This window comes from Phocoena phocoena, chromosome 3 (assembly GCF_963924675.1).
Source record: "Phocoena phocoena chromosome 3, mPhoPho1.1, whole genome shotgun sequence".
In the NCBI taxonomy this organism is placed as follows: Eukaryota; Metazoa; Chordata; class Mammalia; order Artiodactyla; family Phocoenidae; genus Phocoena; species Phocoena phocoena.
The window spans coordinates 173012943-173028744 of NC_089221.1; the positions used below are offsets into that span (position 1 = coordinate 173012943).

The 15802-nt window shown below is 61.8% G+C and overlaps 3 protein-coding genes across 3 annotated transcripts; all 3 read right to left on the reverse strand.

The window, feature by feature from the left end:
- Window positions 1-666: 666 nt before the first annotated feature.
- CFD (complement factor D) lies at window positions 667-3095 on the reverse strand. The gene is made up of 5 exons (XM_065875220.1): window positions 2932-3095; window positions 2114-2270; window positions 1872-2016; window positions 1512-1769; window positions 667-887 (listed from the first exon to the last, which is right to left on the reverse strand). The coding sequence occupies exons 1-5, from the start codon at window positions 2987-2989 to the stop codon at window positions 726-728; spliced, it is 780 nt and encodes a 259-aa protein (XP_065731292.1). The 5' UTR covers window positions 2990-3095; the 3' UTR covers window positions 667-725.
- A 2270-nt stretch (window positions 3096-5365) lies between these two features.
- LOC136121329 (neutrophil elastase-like) lies at window positions 5366-8006 on the reverse strand. The gene is made up of 5 exons (XM_065875219.1): window positions 7921-8006; window positions 7420-7576; window positions 7080-7221; window positions 5848-6078; window positions 5366-5679 (listed from the first exon to the last, which is right to left on the reverse strand). Exons 1-5 carry the CDS (start codon window positions 7985-7987, stop codon window positions 5494-5496), a joined length of 783 nt encoding a protein of 260 aa, XP_065731291.1. The 5' UTR covers window positions 7988-8006; the 3' UTR covers window positions 5366-5493.
- Window positions 8007-11305: 3299 nt separating this feature from the next.
- LOC136120470 (myeloblastin-like) lies at window positions 11306-15775 on the reverse strand. The gene is given in 9 exon segments (XM_065873879.1): window positions 11306-11476; window positions 11676-11825; window positions 12216-12327; window positions 12329-12444; window positions 13147-13261; window positions 13638-13797; window positions 14597-14652; window positions 15463-15545; window positions 15650-15775. Coding segments are annotated over 9 exon segments (1089 nt in total).
- Between the last annotated feature and the right edge of the window lie 27 nt (window positions 15776-15802).

Sequence of the window (15802 nt, forward strand, 5' to 3'; positions counted from 1 at the left end):
CCTCAGGACCTGGGTTCTGCCCTGTCACCTCCCAAAAGAGTAAACAGAGCCAGGAGGACAGTGAGTCCCCTGGGCCTCCAGTCAGTGGAGCTGCTCTGGGACACCAGTCAGCTTTGCTCAGTGAACCGCGCAGCACCTGGGGCTGGCCTATGAACGCAGGCCCTGTGGCTCTGCGCTCATTTCCAGGCTTTGCTGAGGACCTTCTGTGTGATGTCAGGAGAGTCGCACGGCCTCTCTGAGCCTGTTTTCCCATTTGGGACACGGGTCCTAAGAACACAACTTCTCTGTGTACCTAGATCTCAGCCCAGAGCAGGGTCTTGCACATAGCAGGCCCTCACTTTCTGCTCGGGAAGCAAGGACCAAGGGGACACCCACCCCCACTCGTTCCCCTCCCTGGGTCTCCGGGCGTCTCTACAATTTCCAGGGGAGAGTAAGGGCGCCACCGCGTGGCCAAGACGTGAAGCGACTCCTGGCAGCTCCAGCCCGGCTTGAAGGGCGTGGGGTCTCCGGACTTTTGTCCCCGAAGATCCCTACGCCAGGCACGCCGTCTCTCAGCCTTTGGGTCACCTCCTGGCACCGCATTACCAGGACGCTGCCGCCCCCCTCAGTTTGGCTCGCCTCCATCCGCTCCCTCACGCAGCGTGCAATCTGTAAAGGCGGACCGGGTGCAGGAGTGGATGACTTTATTGCTCGGGCCCCCGTGACCGCCGCCCCTCAGGTCCTCCTCAGGCAGCTGAGCCCTCAGCCATCACTCCGTCGATCCAGGCCACGTAGCTCGCCACGCGCGTGTAGATGCCGGGCTTCTTGTGGTTGCCACAAACACGTGAGCCCGAGGTGACCACGCCCTCGGCCACGCCGCCGCACACCAGCGGGCCTCCAGAGTCACCCTGCAGGGAGCGATGTCATGAGGTCCGGTGCAGGGCCGCCGCAGGCGTCCGGCCCGCCCTTCGGCGTCCGGTCCGGCTCCACCGGCGCCTGCTGCAATTCCCCTCAGCCCGCTGGTCCCAACAGTTCCCTCGCTCGTCAATCTCAGGCCCCGCCCACCAAGGCCCCACCTCCGCCGGCTTTCGGCTCCGCCCCTCTCCAGGCTCCACTCCGCACTCCGTCCCACGGAGGTGGAGCAGCCCCCTCCTCCGACCCTGCCCCACTCCTGGCCCTCTCCAAGCTCGGGCCCCAACTCGTCCGCACCCTCTTCCGGATCCCACCTCTCCTCCCAACCCTGCCTAGACCTCTGGCCAGCCACGCCCACCCAGTCTGTGTCATTGACCCTCCCATCTCAGCCCCCACACCTGCCTCAGGCCACGCCCACTCTCCTGGGGGGGGGCACTCTGCGAGCTCCCCCGCGCGCGACCCGCCCTTTCCATCAGCCTCGCCTTCCGTATTCCCGCGCGCCCGCCCCTTCTGTTGGCTCCGCCCCCAGCAGGCCGGGGGGGGCCCCCCCCCACCTCCCCGCCTCGCCCTCCCGAGGCCTTGGCCCCCACCCCTCTACTGGCCCAGCCCCGCCCTTGCACCTTGCAGCTGTCCCGGCGTCTGCTCTCCGCGCACATCATGCTCTTGGTGATGGTGCCGTCATGGTACTTGCGCAGGTTGCAGGTGGCGCGGTCGAGCACCGGCAGGAGTAGGTGCTGCAGGCGGTCTGGCCGCCGGCCAGCGTGGTTGACCACGCCCCAGCCGGCCACGTCGCAGAGCGTGCCGGCCGCCACGTCGCGGTCCTCGCGCTGCCAGGGCAGGGGCTGCACGTAGGGGCCCAGCACGGCCTTCTCAGAGAGCTGGGGGTTGGGGCGGAAGGGGATGTTAGGGTCGGGGCGGGGGCGGGGGCGAGGGCGAGGGCCCCGGGGCAGCAGGGGGGACTGGGGCTAGACTCAGCAGACCTGCAGCAGGAGGAGGTCGTGGTCGATGGTGTCCGGCCGGCTGTCTGGGTGGGGCACTGCGCGTAGCACGTCGTACAGGCGCTTGGAGGGCTCCGGCTGTGACAGGGAGTGCGCGCCCAGGAGCACCTGCACCTTCCCGTCGGCCCTGGGAGTGGGGTGGACCCACCATCAGAGTCACGTTCCCGCCCCACCTCACCCCACCCCACCCCACCCCGTCCCGCTCTTTGCCCCAGGCCACTCACACGTCCTCCAGGCAGTGCGCTGCACTCATCACCCACTGCTCGGCCACCAGGAAGCCTCCGCACACGTGCTTGCCGTTCACTTGCACGGATGCCATGTAGGGCCGCGAGTGGGACATGGCCTCTTTGCCGCCCAGGATCCTGCCGCGGGGCTGAGCCGCTGGAGGTAGGCAGGTCAGCGTGAGGACTTAGGGGGTGACTGCAGCCCCCCCGCCGCTAGGATTCTCTCTCTACCCCGAGGCGGCTCCAGCACCCCTCAGACCTGGAATTCCATCCTTACAATCCTCCCCGACAGAGTTGCAAACTCCGGGGGCGCCCAGGGAGGAATGCCCGAGAAGACAGATGATAGGGAGTGACCGAGTCTGGGGCAAATTCCATACCTACGCATTGGGCCTGAGGCTGCAATTTAAACATAAGGAAAGCCGGACTGTCCAAACCCAACACCCCTGCCAGCCATTACCCCTCGAGCTGCCGGTTTTCCAGTGTGTGGAAAGCTAGGTTCAAAGTTTTGAGAATTACCCCCGGTGGTCCAGTGGTTAGGACTCGTTGCTTTCACTGCCGAGGGCACGGGTTCAATCCCTGGTGGGTGATCTAAGATCCCACAAGCTGCACAGCCCGGCCTCCTCCCCCCCAAAACAATAAACCACCAAAATTTTGAGAATTCCTTGGTTTTCAGAGGCTTCTGTTCATGTGAAACCTGCCCCCTCCCTGCCCACTTAGGGGGGCTGGAGGACAGTCCTGTTTGACGGAGCAGGCCCCCTGGCTGACCGCCCTGCAGGCTGGTGGCCCCCAGCGGTCACCGCAGGCCCAGGTCCACTCACCACACACGGCCGCCCCGAGGAGGATTAGAGCCGCCAGGTGCAGGGAGCGGTCCGCCATGATGCTGCAGTGGCCTTGACACTGACCCAGGCCAGGCCCTGGGGGTGCTTTTATGAGGGTGGAAGGGGGCGGGCTCTCGCACAGGCCCTATCAGCCGGGTGGGCAGCGGCCCAGTTGGCGTGGGGAAGCCACCTGTCCACCCTCCCCAGGGGTGTGGTTGTCTTCCACGGACTTTGTACCAAGAGTATAGATGGGCTGCTGGGCATGCGTCCCGCCTCTGTGAGCCTGGCCCAGGGCTGGGCCAGGCACAGGGGCTCCTGTGGGGAGCAGCCCCTCAGGAAGGGCAGCAGGCAGAGCAGAGGGATGGACCTACACCCAGCCCCACGGCCCCGTCTCCGCAGAGTGCCTTTGCAGCCCCAAAGTTTCACAACAGCAGCTGGAAACCACAGTTTGTAAACAACCCACTTCCGCATTTTCTGCTTCTCTCTTCTTTCTCTTCCTCCTGCAACTTGGAGAGGAGGTCGGGTGGGGGTGGGGGAGAGGTCATCCAACACCCTTGTCCCTGTTGCCGTGGCTCTGGAGCTCGATACCTCAACAAGTAGAATATTGGAAAGGTGGTGTGTATGGGGCAGCTGGAAAGACCATTGGATACAAGTGACAGAAGAACCGAGGCAAACTGGGTGGAGCCTTCTACAAGGAAATTACGTGGAAAGTTCATGGGTCTACCTTCAGGTGTAGCTTGATCCAGTTACTTGAACAAGGTCGGGTTTCTGCCTTTGGTTCCTCCTTTCCTCCTCGATGGCTTTTCTCCTCACCAGGCTCCCCTTTTGTGACCCCAGACTCAGCCCAGGAGCTCAGTCAGCCCCTCCGTAAATTCCCCATCACTGTAGCCGGAATCTCAAGCCTGCCTCTGACTGGCCGAGCTTGGATCTCGTGCCCCTACACCGTCACTGTGGGCAGGGGATGGCAGGTTCTGAGGAGCAGAACCTGGGTCACATGGCCCTCTATAAGTTGGGGATGGTGGGTCAACATCTCGTGAACCTACTAGTGGGAGATGCTGCCTGTGACCAGAAGGGTGGGGAGGACCTCAAGCTCTTCCCAGTGGGAACAGTGCACAGTCTTTTCCCCTCTACTTCTTTTCGTGGTGAAAAGAAAAATAGGGAACAACATAGCAAATGTGATTTGTTAGATCCCAACGTGTTTTCTTACTCAAATCAGAAACTCTGAAACGAAAGCCCATTCGCATGTGGAGTCCAGATTATGTAAGTCAGAGTGTTGGAAATTGCAACAAAATTTGGAAATGACCCAACAAGACAAGATGGTTCAATAAATAACCCTGCTTGTCCCCGGATGCTTTGTTGACATGGAAAGACCGCCAGGGTGTAGTATTTATTAAGTGGAAAAAGTGATTGCAGGGCAGTGGGTCACCTTTCTGAGCCGCTGGCACCCGGGGGGAGGTGTGCCCCGGTGACAACCTGCGGGAAGAGCTGGCAGGCAGAGGGAACAGCAAACGTTAACAACCTTGAGGTGGGACCCCTGGGGGGGGGGGTGCTGCAGGGATCGGGTATTTGAGGATTTGGCACGAGGGGACAGAGAGGGAGAGATTTATCCTGGCCCCCTGGTGTGGGGGAAGGGGTGGGGGAAGGGGTGTCACCTGATGTTAACTTCTCTCATTTACTTGCTTGGGTGATTGTTTCCCACACCATCAGACTGTGAGCCGAATGATGGCAGAGGCCACATGTGTCGCGGCCCCCACCTGTGGCCCCAGGAGGTTCCTTCTCAGGCTCAGAGGCAGAAGAGGGGTACAGGCTGGCCGTCTCCCCCAGGGCTGTGACTCCTTCGGGGCTGGGTGTTTCCTTGTGAAACATCTGCGTGGCTTTGCCCCCCGACCCCTGCCAAGGCAGGAGGCTGGGGAGGTGGGGGAGGGATTGTCTCCCCACCCAGTGAGGCCAAGGCTGGCCTGGGACCCCAACCCCTGGCTGGGTCCTTCCCAGATAGTGTGCCTCACTCTTCCCCACAGGGAAACTGAGGCTCGGAGACAGCAAGCAAGTTGCCCAAAGTCACAGAGCTGGGACTCAAACCCAGGCTCCTGAGCGTGGCTTCACAGCTCTCTGCACCTCCACTTCCTCATCTGTAAAGTGGGGCAACTCATAGGACCTGCCTCGAGGGTGGAGAGGACCAGTTGAGTGAATACTTGCAAAGACTCACAATGATTTCTATGCCTTGTAAGCACTCATGAACACTTGCTACAGTGCTTTTCATTATCGCCACCTGCAACATTAGTTTAATTATGCTTGATAGGAGGAAAAACCAGAGATGGCAATCAGTATCCTTTTGTAGAGGGTGGGGAAGGGACTTCTTACCCCCAATGCCCTGAATTAGCTGCCACCTGGTGGCAGCGTACTCGGTGGCACAACCAGCAAGCCCCCAGACACATTCTACAAAACAGAATGTTTTTATTGTGCTAGGTGCTACAGGATCCTGCCTGGGAAGGGCCCAGCCAGGGGCAGGTCAGGTGGGGTGACAGGAGAAGCCCCTTCTAGCAGGTCCTGCCCGCAGCGTCCCTAGGGTGGAGGGAGGGAGGGGCCGTCATCGTCACCGTAGCGGCGGATGATGGAGTTGATCCAGTCTGCAAACTTGGCGACGGAGGCAAAGGTGTCTGGGAAGGTCCCGGAGCCGCAGCCCCCTCGGATGAAGGAATCGATCCCATGGACCAGCATGTTGCAGACCAGGGGCCCGCCGGAGTCCCCCTGTGGAGCCAGACAAGTTCGGGAGTCTGGGCTTCCAGTCCCCACCCTCACACCCCCCACCCGCCCCCTTCAGGGTCGGGGATTCCTTCCACGGGTCTGGCTGCAGTCCTAGTTGCTGCAGCCTGGATGGGAGCGCGGTGGTGGCTCTGGGGGACATGGGGTACGTACAAAGCAGATGCCGGCATGCTGGCCTGGCACCAGGGTGCACACGTTGGAGGGGCGGCAGAGGGCTGTCACCACGGTCACGTTGAGCTGCTGCAGGACTTGGGGCGGTGGCCGGTTCGTGTCCAGCTGGCCCCAGCCCATGGCCACACACTGCACCCCTTCTCCCACGCCTTGGTCCTGGGTGGGCAGCTGGGCCACCTGCACATTGGTGTTGATGGTGGCCATCCCACTGAGCTGCAGCAGGTGGGATGGAGCAGTGGCATGTCACAGAGGGTGGGGAGTGACGACCCTCACCTCTCTGGGCCCTGGTTTCCCCAACCGAGGCTCCACCATGGTCCTGGGATGTTTCAGAGCAGGACACCCACCCTGCAGGTTGCCTCCCACTTCAAGCCTCAGTTTCCCCGTCTGTAAAGTGGGAGCAGTCACCGTGGCTCAGGGCATCCCTGGATCTGTCTTGAGTGCAATAGACAGTAGGTAATAGGGCTTCCCTGGTGGCATAGTGGTTGAGAATCTGCCTGCTAATGCAGGGGACACGGGTTCGAGCCCTGGTCTGGGAGGATCGCACATGCCGCGGAGCAACTAGGCCCGTGAGCCACAACTACGGAGCCTGCGCGTCTGGAGCCTGTGCTCCGCAACAAGAGAGGCCGCGATAGTGAGAGACCCGCACACCGCGATGAAGAGCGGCCCCCGCTTGCCACAACTAGAGAAAGCCCTCGCACAGAAACGAAGACCCAACACAGCAAAAATAAATAAATTAATAAACTCCTACCCTAACATCTTCTTTAAAAAAAAAAAAAAAAAAGTAATAAAGCAAACGATGGGCCACAGCAACGACCATAAAACCCTTGTTCTAGAACATTGCCTGAGAATAATCATAGCTGGGCAAGCAGAGGGGAAAGGCAGGTTTCTCCCTCCGGTCTCCCACTGGCCCGAATGTGGGGAATTTTGCCCCATTTGGCAAAGAGGGAGACTGTCCCTTCCCTCCGCCAGCGGGCACAAAAATACCTTTCTTGCTGTCACCTCATGTAATCTCTGACAGCCCTGCACGGCGGGGGTGGGGGTGGGGTGTATTTCTCTGTTTTACAGAGGGGGAGACTGAGGTACACAGAGATGGGGGCGACACCGGGTCTGCGCCCGCCAGCCTTGTCCCCCAGGCTCCTGCCCCTCCCCCGCCCTCCCCAAGCCTCCCGCGGGCCTTTGCACCTGCTCTTCCTGCCCCGCTCCCGGCCGCGCACCTGGAGAACCGCGATGTCGTTCTTCAGGACCAAGGGGTTGAAGCCGTTTTCAAAGACCCGCTGGACCCTGAACGTCTGCCGGGTCTGCTCTCGCCGACGCAGGTTATGTGCCCCCAGCACCACGCGCACCGACTGGGGGTTCCTGGGGCGGGGGGACAGGAGGTGATTGGGGCGCCCGCGGGGTCGGGAGCGGCGGAAAGACCCCGCCCGAGCGCAGGAGGACCTGCAGACCCTCGCGCCTTCGCCGGAAGGCCCCACCCCGGGCCCGCAGCACGGCCCGCGCGACCCTCGCGCGGCGGGCGCACTGGAACCCGAGATGGGGACGCGCGGGGACACTCACATGCCGTCCAGACAGTGCGCGGCCGACAGCACGAAGTTCCGCGCGATCAGGGTGGCGCCGCAGAAGTGGCGTCCGCGCCTCTGCAGGGACGCCATGAAGGGCCACGCGTGCGGCCTGGCCGGCCGGCCCCCCACGATCTCCGAGGCCAGCGCGGGGCCTGGGGGCAAGGGCGGTGGCGGCGGTGAGCGGCGCGGAGGAGCCCCGCCCCCGCCCGGGAAACCCCACCCCCCCTCCCAGGACCCCACCGGGTCGGGTTCTTGCCGTGCTTGTCGCCCAGAGAGGGGAGGGGGCCTGCACGGTCCCCCTGCCAGGGCGCAGCTAGATCTGGACTTCACCCGCTGGGAGTCCCCAGAGACCCCGCTGTTCAGACCTCACCACTCAGGACCTCAGCCTTCTCCTTATCCCAACTGTCACTCCCCATGAGGATGAGGGGGCCGAGAGGGTCCCCAGCAGGTGGAGAGGCAGGACTGGACCCCAGGAACAGACCCGGGCCCCGCTCACCGCCCAGCAGCACGGCCAACAGGACAGCGGCCAGGGCAGGGCTGGAGGGTCTGCAGCTTTGGATCATGGTTGGGCGGGAGCTCTGGCGTCTCTGCCCTTTGTGCCCACCTGCCCCTCTTATAGCCCCCATGCCCCGAGGCCGTTGCAGTTGCCCGTGGGGGGGCCTGGTGCCTCCGCTTCCTCTGCCCATCCTGGGACGTGGGGGACGAGGGGGTGATGGGAGAACAGGGGGAAGAGGATGTGTGCAAGGGGCGGGGCTGGCTCCAGGAGGGTCCCCAGATCAAACTCAGGGTGCACAATTAAACTGGAACGTCAGATAAGCTTTTTTTTTTAAGCATAAGTATATCCCAAATATAAGCACAGGATGTACTTAGGTACAAAGTTAGTCTTTGTTTATCCGACATTCAAAGTTAGCTGGGAGTACTGTATTTTTACCAAATCTGAACACTCGGGCCCAAAGGAGTTGGCTGGGATGCCCACGTGCGTCAGTTTACCCAGGGCAACGGCAACCATGTGCACGCAGCCCTGTCCTGACATTTGGGAGCTGCCTACCCAGTGAAATGGTGGGGGGACTGGGCTTTGAACCCAGGTGCCCACAGTGCACAGCTGGAGGGAGACTTGCTGCCTATTCCTCAGCCTTGGGTCTCCCTCTTGGAGCCCGGACTGGTTGCTGTTCCTAACGGGGAACTCACTCCCACCTGGGACCTCATCAGTCTCTGGGGGCCCTCAGAGGTTCTGGGAAGGAATCCCTCCCACCCCCACCCCACCTGCACCCCTCTGAGCTTCTCTGAACCCCCTTCCAGCCTGAGGCAGAGGAAAAAATTCCTGCCCAGGCCTGGAGGCTGGATCATGGATCTCCAACCAAGTTTGAGAACTTCAGCCTGGACCTTGGAAGAACTCAAGCAGAACAATGGAGATGGGGTCCACCAGGGCCAGTTCCCAGCCCCGTGGCCCCAGTTCAACTCCCCCCCCCAACCCCCACCCCGTCCCAGGCTGCTCCAGCTGCAACGGCTGTAGCCAAGGCTGTCGCAAGAAGCAACGTTCTCCTGGCTCGGAGCAGGGTTCAGGGGAGGGAACCAACGGATCCATCTGCAGGAACAGGCGAGCGGGGGCCCTCAGGGACACCCAGAGGCGGGCTGGGGCTGGAGTCCAGTTTGTCCCTGGGCTCCTCCTTGGTGTGTGGCCACAGGCAAGCAAACCCCCATCTCTCCCCTCTCGGTGGGGTCCCCACCCTGCTGAGTTAAAGTTACCATAGAGCACTTGGTAAGCACCTGCTGTATACATAACCCTGTTTTCAGTGGGGCTGGGAATAATGGAGGAGACCGTGACTCAGGCAGGGAGACCGGATTTAAACAAAAGCTGCATCTATATGGAGCACCACCTGTATGCTATTTCCTCACAGGTCATGGTGGCTAAGCTTGTGGACTCTGGGTTCAGATCCTGGAGTGGCCACTTGCCCACTATGACTTCAGGCTATAGATGTTACCCCTCCATGCCTCAGTTTCCTCATCTGTAAGATGGAAGTTATAGGCTCCCATCTCACAGGATTGTCCTGAGGATTAAATGAATGAACTTTTTGTAAAGTTCTCAGATGAGAAAGTGCCGTCCTTGAGGGCTTGTTAACCATTAACCCTCTTCCAAAGGGCACGGTGCTGGTTGCCTTGGGGAGCGGGGCTGGGCATCTGGGGGAGTTCTGATTCACGATCAGAGCCGTGATGCCACGGGGAGTCTCTCGCTTGATCCCCGTCACACCGCAACAGGAAAATGATGCTCTGCGTGTCCTTCCCACGCTGTTGGGAGCCGCCCTGCTGTCCCCGAGGTCCCCCAGGTCGCATCTGCCCAACATCCTGTTTATGATTCCTGTGGGTCTGTCCCCTGAATCTCTCAACAACCCCGGCCAACCTCCAGCAAATCAACCCAGGCCCCTATATCCCCCAGCCTCACCCCCCCTTCTTGGATCTGATCTTTGCTGTGCAGAACTTTCCTCTGTCACACACACACGTACACAGGCTCATAGAAAATAGAAAACAGGCTTCCCTGGTGGCGCAGTGGTTAAGAATCCGCCTGCCAGTGCAGGGGACACGGGTTCGAGCCCTGGTCCGGGAAGATCCCACACGCCGTGGAACAACTAAGCCCGTGCGCCACAACTACTGAGCCTGCGCTCTAGAGCCCACGAGCCACAACTACTGAGCCTGAGCTCTAGAGCCCGCGAGCCACAACTACTGAAGCCCGTGAGCCACAACTACTGAGCCCGCGCGCCTAGAGGCCGTGCTCCACAAGAGAAGCCACCGCAGTGAGAAGCCCACGCACCCACCCCAACGAAGAGTAGCCCCTGCCCACGCAACTAGAGAAAGCCTGTGCGCAGCAACAAAGACCCAAGGCAGCCAAAAAAAAAAAAAGTTAAAAAAAAAAAAAAGAAAATAGAAAACACCCGGGCTGTTTTTTCTGGGTCTTTCTGTTCCCATCAATGGGCTCAATCCAACATTCCCTCCAGCAAACCTCATTTACCCCCAGTGCTGGGCACCAAAATCCCTCTGGGCTTTTTATAGAAACCACTTCCCCGCCGCTGGCCCATGGGAAATGCAGAAAATTCCCGGCGTTCCCTCAACACTTATCAGCTTGCGTTTCCCAGGATTTCGGCTTTGCCTCAGGTCTCGGCACACCCTTGCTCCTGCTGAAGTGGAAAACCAGTCTCATCTCCTCCCCTGGGGTGGTCGGCTGAGGTGTGAAACAGTTAAAAAAAGGGGGCAGCCCTGGGGGTTCTGGCTCCAGCTTGAATTCGCACGCTGCCACCAGATGGCGGCAGAGTAAACCAATAACAAAAGAGCTGCCTTCCAACTCTGGTGTGTCCGGTGAGCTGGTTGGCCCCTCTCTCTGAGCCTCCACTGCCTCATTGCCATGGCCACGTGCCCTCTCCACGGCTGGCCAACGACCCCTACCTCTGCCTGGCCTCAGGCCTCTCCTCTAGACCCCAGTTCATTCTGTGGCCCTGCATGCTCCAGCCCTGCCCCCTCCCTGACCTGCTCTCCTTCCCCGACACCCCCAAGCTTGTCCTGATGCAGGGCCCTTACACTGGCTGTGCCTTGCCTGGCGACACTTCTCCTTTTGTTCGTATTCAGGCATTGCTGCCTCCTTCAAGAAGCCTCCCTAATAGCCTTTCTGCCTGCCCCTGACTGGTCAGGAGCCCCACAGGCCCTGGGCACCCCATGTTATGAGAGCTTGGTCCTCAAGTGGCCCCGGAGCTGGGAGACACAGAACTGGACAGGACACCCTTAGCCCTGAGGGCCAGGGTGGGGCTCCTTGGACACTTGGGAAATGTCTGGAGTGACTCCGTTTTCCAGATGAGGAAACTGAGGCACAGAGAGGGGCGGCAACTTGCCACGGGTCACACTGGCGGGGCTGGGTTAGAACCCACGTCTGCGGCATCTGGGGAGTGGGATCCGCTGTGACCTGCGCCCTCCTCCGACTTCCAGGCCTCTGTTTCCACCCCCACCCCGAGCTCGGGGTTTGGGGACTCGGACGCTGAGGACCCTGGGCCACTCTCCCCCACATCTCCCTGTGGGAAGGACACACAGGAGCCAGGGGGACGGTTCAGCTTTTATTGATGCACCGTGGGTCTGCCTGGCTCCCAAGAGCCGGGGGCGCAGGAAGGGGGGCACGGGCACAGAAGCAGACCCGCCGCGTCTCTCCACAGCATGGCCTCGGTGCCCGGTGGTGGGGGGTGGGGCTCAGGGGCCGTCCTCGCCCCCCCCCACCGCGTTGCTCAGCACTGAGCGGATCCAGTCTACGTAGAGGGAGACGCGAGCAAAGAAGTCCGGGTACTGGCGGATGGCGCGTGCCTAGATCACAAAGGAGTCCATGCCCTGGATGACACCGTCGCAGATCAAGGGGCCGCCCGAGTCCCCCTGGGGAGGGGGCAGGTCAGTCAGTCACTCAGGCCAGGCCAGCAGCCAGACGAGGCTACCTCAGGGGAAGGGGCCACGTAGGGGTGAAATGTTTCCAGTCTAGAATTTTCTTTAAAGTATGTGGGTGAGACAGGGAGGGGAGGCCCCTCTGGAGGAGAGCGGGCATTTATTGGCCCCCTGCTATATGCCTGGACCCCAGAATTCTGAGTGTGGCCCCAGGAGCGGGGCTGGGGCACCCACCCAAGGGGGAGCTGTGGGGTGGAAAAGCCCCCAGACCCATGAAGGCCCCGTTACCCCCTCGCGATGGGTGTGCCCACCTTCCAGATGGTGTGACGGAGGCACTCGCCTGCCTGCCCTCCCTCCCTCTCCCGGCTGTCCCTGCAGCCATACAAAACAGATGCCAGCCCTGTGTCGGGGCACAAAGGTGCACACGTTCTGTGGCCTGCACAGGAAAGTGACCACGGTGACGCTGAGCTCCTGCAGGACCTGGGGCAGCGGCTCAGGTGCCCAGGCGGCCCCAGCCCATGGCCAGGCACTGGGTGCCGTGGGGCAGCAGCTGGTTCTGCTGGGGGAGCTGGGCCACCGCAACCTGGGGGTTGAGGGTGGCCGGGCGGTCCAGCTGGGACAGAGGGCGGTTGGTGGGCAGTGAGTCTCCAGGACCCGCAGCCACCCGTGGACGATTATCTCAAAGTGCCTCCTCCAGGCCTTTGCACATGCTGTTCCCTCCGCCTGGCTCTACCTCAGGGGTCACCTCCTCCAGGGAGGCTGCTCTGATCACCCTCCAAACCTGCCGGGGCTCAGTTTCACATTCCCCGAGGCCATGAGACTCCCCTTTGCAGCATAGGTCACTGTTGCGTTCATTCACGTACGAAGCACTTATTGAGCACCAGCTGTATGCTTGATCCTGGGCTAAGCCCTGGGGATCCTACCTCTGCCTTCCGGGAGCTGATCTTTGGGGCTGGGAGGGGCCAAGAAGAGAATGGCAGGTGGCAGAGTCAAGGGAAACATAGCCCAGTACACTGATGAACAGTGTATCGGGGGAGGGGTGGCTGTCACTCAAGTAGGGTGAGGGGAGGCTTCCCTGAGGAGGGGAGGCTGGTGCCAAGGCTGAGGGTATCTGGGAACAGCGCAGGCAGCAGGGAGGGGACATAGCTGGGCAAAGGCTGGGGGCGGGGCGTGGGGGCATCCCGCTTGCTCAGAAGGTGGTGACTGGCTCTCTCCCCACCAGGCCGTGTCCCACGCCCGCCGGGGCTCCTGTACAGTAGGTGCTGGAAAATGAATGAACAGGGGTCCCTGGGCCCTGCTGGCCCCGCGCACCCACCTGCAGGAGGAGGACGTCATTCAGCTTCTCCTGTGGGTCGTAGTTGTTCTCAAACAGGCGGCTGATGCTGAACCTCTGCTCGGTGGGCTCGGAGGTCTGCAGGCTGTGCGCCTCGCTGGGACCCCGACCCCCCCACGTGCCCCCCACCCCCGTCCTGAGGCCCAGGGTGCAGCCCCTCAGGGACTGCCCGCCGTCCCAGGAGACGCCCCCCCCCCCCCCCGCGTCTGCGTCTTGCCCCCGAGGGTTGGACCCCTGGCTTGAGCTAATCCTCCTGGGGCTTCAGGGGGTCACGTCGGACTGGGAAGCAGGGCAGGTGCCTGTCTAGTTTGGGATGAGAGGGTTGGGCAGATGGACCGGAGGGGCTGAGACCAGGCAAGCGGAGGCAGGCCGCGCCTCGCCCCCTCGGACCCCCGGGGCAGCGCCGCGCCCCCTCCCTCGGAGCACCACCCCCTCCCCGGGCAGGCCCGCACCGCGCAGGCGCACTCACTCACACGTTGTTCAGGCAGTGGGCTGCGGTCAGCACGAAGCGCGGGTGGATCAAGGTCCCCCCGCAGAAGTGGTTGCTGGGGAACAGCTGCAGCGATGCCCTGTAGGGGCGCGAGTGGGGCTGGGCTTCCCGCCCGCCCACTATCTCCGCGGCCCGGGCTACACCTGGGGACGCCGGGGTCAGCGCCTTGCCTAACGCCCTCCGCGGCTCCCTGGACGGGGGGGGGGGGGGGGGGGGGGGGGACCGACCCCACCCCACCGCCCCATCCCCCGCCCAGGGAGCCCAGGCGGGGGTCGGGGGACGAGGGCAGAGCCGCTGTGTGGCCTCCACCAGGCCCGGGACCCCTCAGAGCCTCCGTTTCCCCATGTGCAAATTGGAGGTCCCATAGCAGCACAGGGCGGCTGGGGGCTGTGGAGGGAAGAGGCCCGGGCCCGGGCCAGTTAGCGCTGGGGAGAGCCCGGTGGTCATTATCATTATTATTTCTGAAGGCTCCCAGGAAGCAGCGGCGCCCAGTCCTGGAGGTCAGGAGGGGGAAGAAGCTGGCAAGATGACCCATCTTACAGATGGACAAACTGAGGCATGAAAAAGCCTCATCAGGATGAGGGCAGAGGGGTTCCCTCACTCCGGTTTTTCCTCTGACATGTGCGTCATTCACTCGGTGACACATTCGTTCGGGCGTGCACCCTTACTGAGTGCTTGCTGGGTGCCAGGTGCTGTCCAGGGATTCTGGTTATATTGAGTCCCTAGGACACCTCCCTGGGCAGGAAGGACTAGGTTTTGCCCATTTTACAGACGGGGAAAGAGAGCTACGTATCCCGGGCCCCCCCTTTCTCTCCTCCCCTCCCCTTGAGGCATTCATCCCAAGCAGCCAGCTGAGCTGGGTCCTGCTTCGCTTTCCCCATCTGAGCCGTGAGGGCATGGGACAGGCAGATGGACGGACGGACGGACTTGGGCCCCACTCACCGCCCAGCAGCACAGCCGGCAGCACCGGGGCGGGGGCAGGGCTGGAGGGTCTGCGGCTTCGGGTTATGGTTGGGCCATGCCCCCTGCCTGCCCGCCCCCTCTTATAGCCCCAATTCAGGGAGGCTATTAGGGTTGCCCCACACCTGGGCTGGGCGTCCCCACTTCCTCCTTCCAGCTTGAGGGCTCGGGAGCTTGGGGGTCAAAGCTGCACCCCAGGAAGCCTGCAGGGGCTTCAGGCTCAGGCTCGGGGTCCTCAAGAGATGCAGGAAGGTGGCTCCCACACACCCCATGCTGGAAGTCCTCTGGACAAGGGGGCTTGTGGCCACAGCCCTCACAGTGACATGCACCCCAGCTTCCACACCTCCAAGGGGGCACTGCCTGCCCCCAGAGGGTCCCTGTAGCCCCAGCAAGGTGAGATGTGACCGACGTGTGCAGGGGTGGGATGAATCCCACTCAGCAGGACAGGAAAGGGGGTGAGGGTCTCAGAGCCCTGTGCCTCCCGAGACCCACAGGATCATCTCTCTGCCCTCACTTTGTCTGGGGGAGTCACTCTTCCCTCTAAGGCAGAGCTCTCACCTGGGGCGATTCCTCCCCCAGGGACACCTGGAGATATCTGGGGACACCTGTGGTCGTCACGACTGGGGGGCTCCTGGCATGCAGTGGCTGGGACCAGGGATGCTGCCCCACACGGGAGGGGGCAGGGGGAGACTCTGGTGCCGGGAGACATTTATTTATGTATCTGTTTATAACTGACTCATTATTATGAAAAATTTAAACCTACAGAAGCATAGATAGAGGAGCTCACGGAATTTGGGGGCCAAAAAAAAGTTTTTAAGCTTTTCATTTTGAAAGCATTTCACGCTTACACCAGTCCGCAGAATTCCCGGATGTGCTGCCCCAGCTTCCCCGGGGCCACGTCTTGCACAAAGTTTGCCCCCTCACGGGCCGCCTGGATTTCACAATCAGCCAGTCTCTGGTCCAGGATCCCCCGCCCCGCCTCCCCGAGTCTCCTGGGCTCTGGGGCAGCCCCTCAGCCTCTCCTGGCCCTCATACCGTGTCCTTGGTGGCAACCTGGTGGGTTTTTGGGGGAACGTCCCTCCGAATGGGCTTGTGCGGGGTCCCCACACGGAGATGGGGGTCTACATACCGATCGATGGTCCCCAGGACGTGGGGCATCATCTCTGAGGCGCCTGCGTGTCCCTCCCA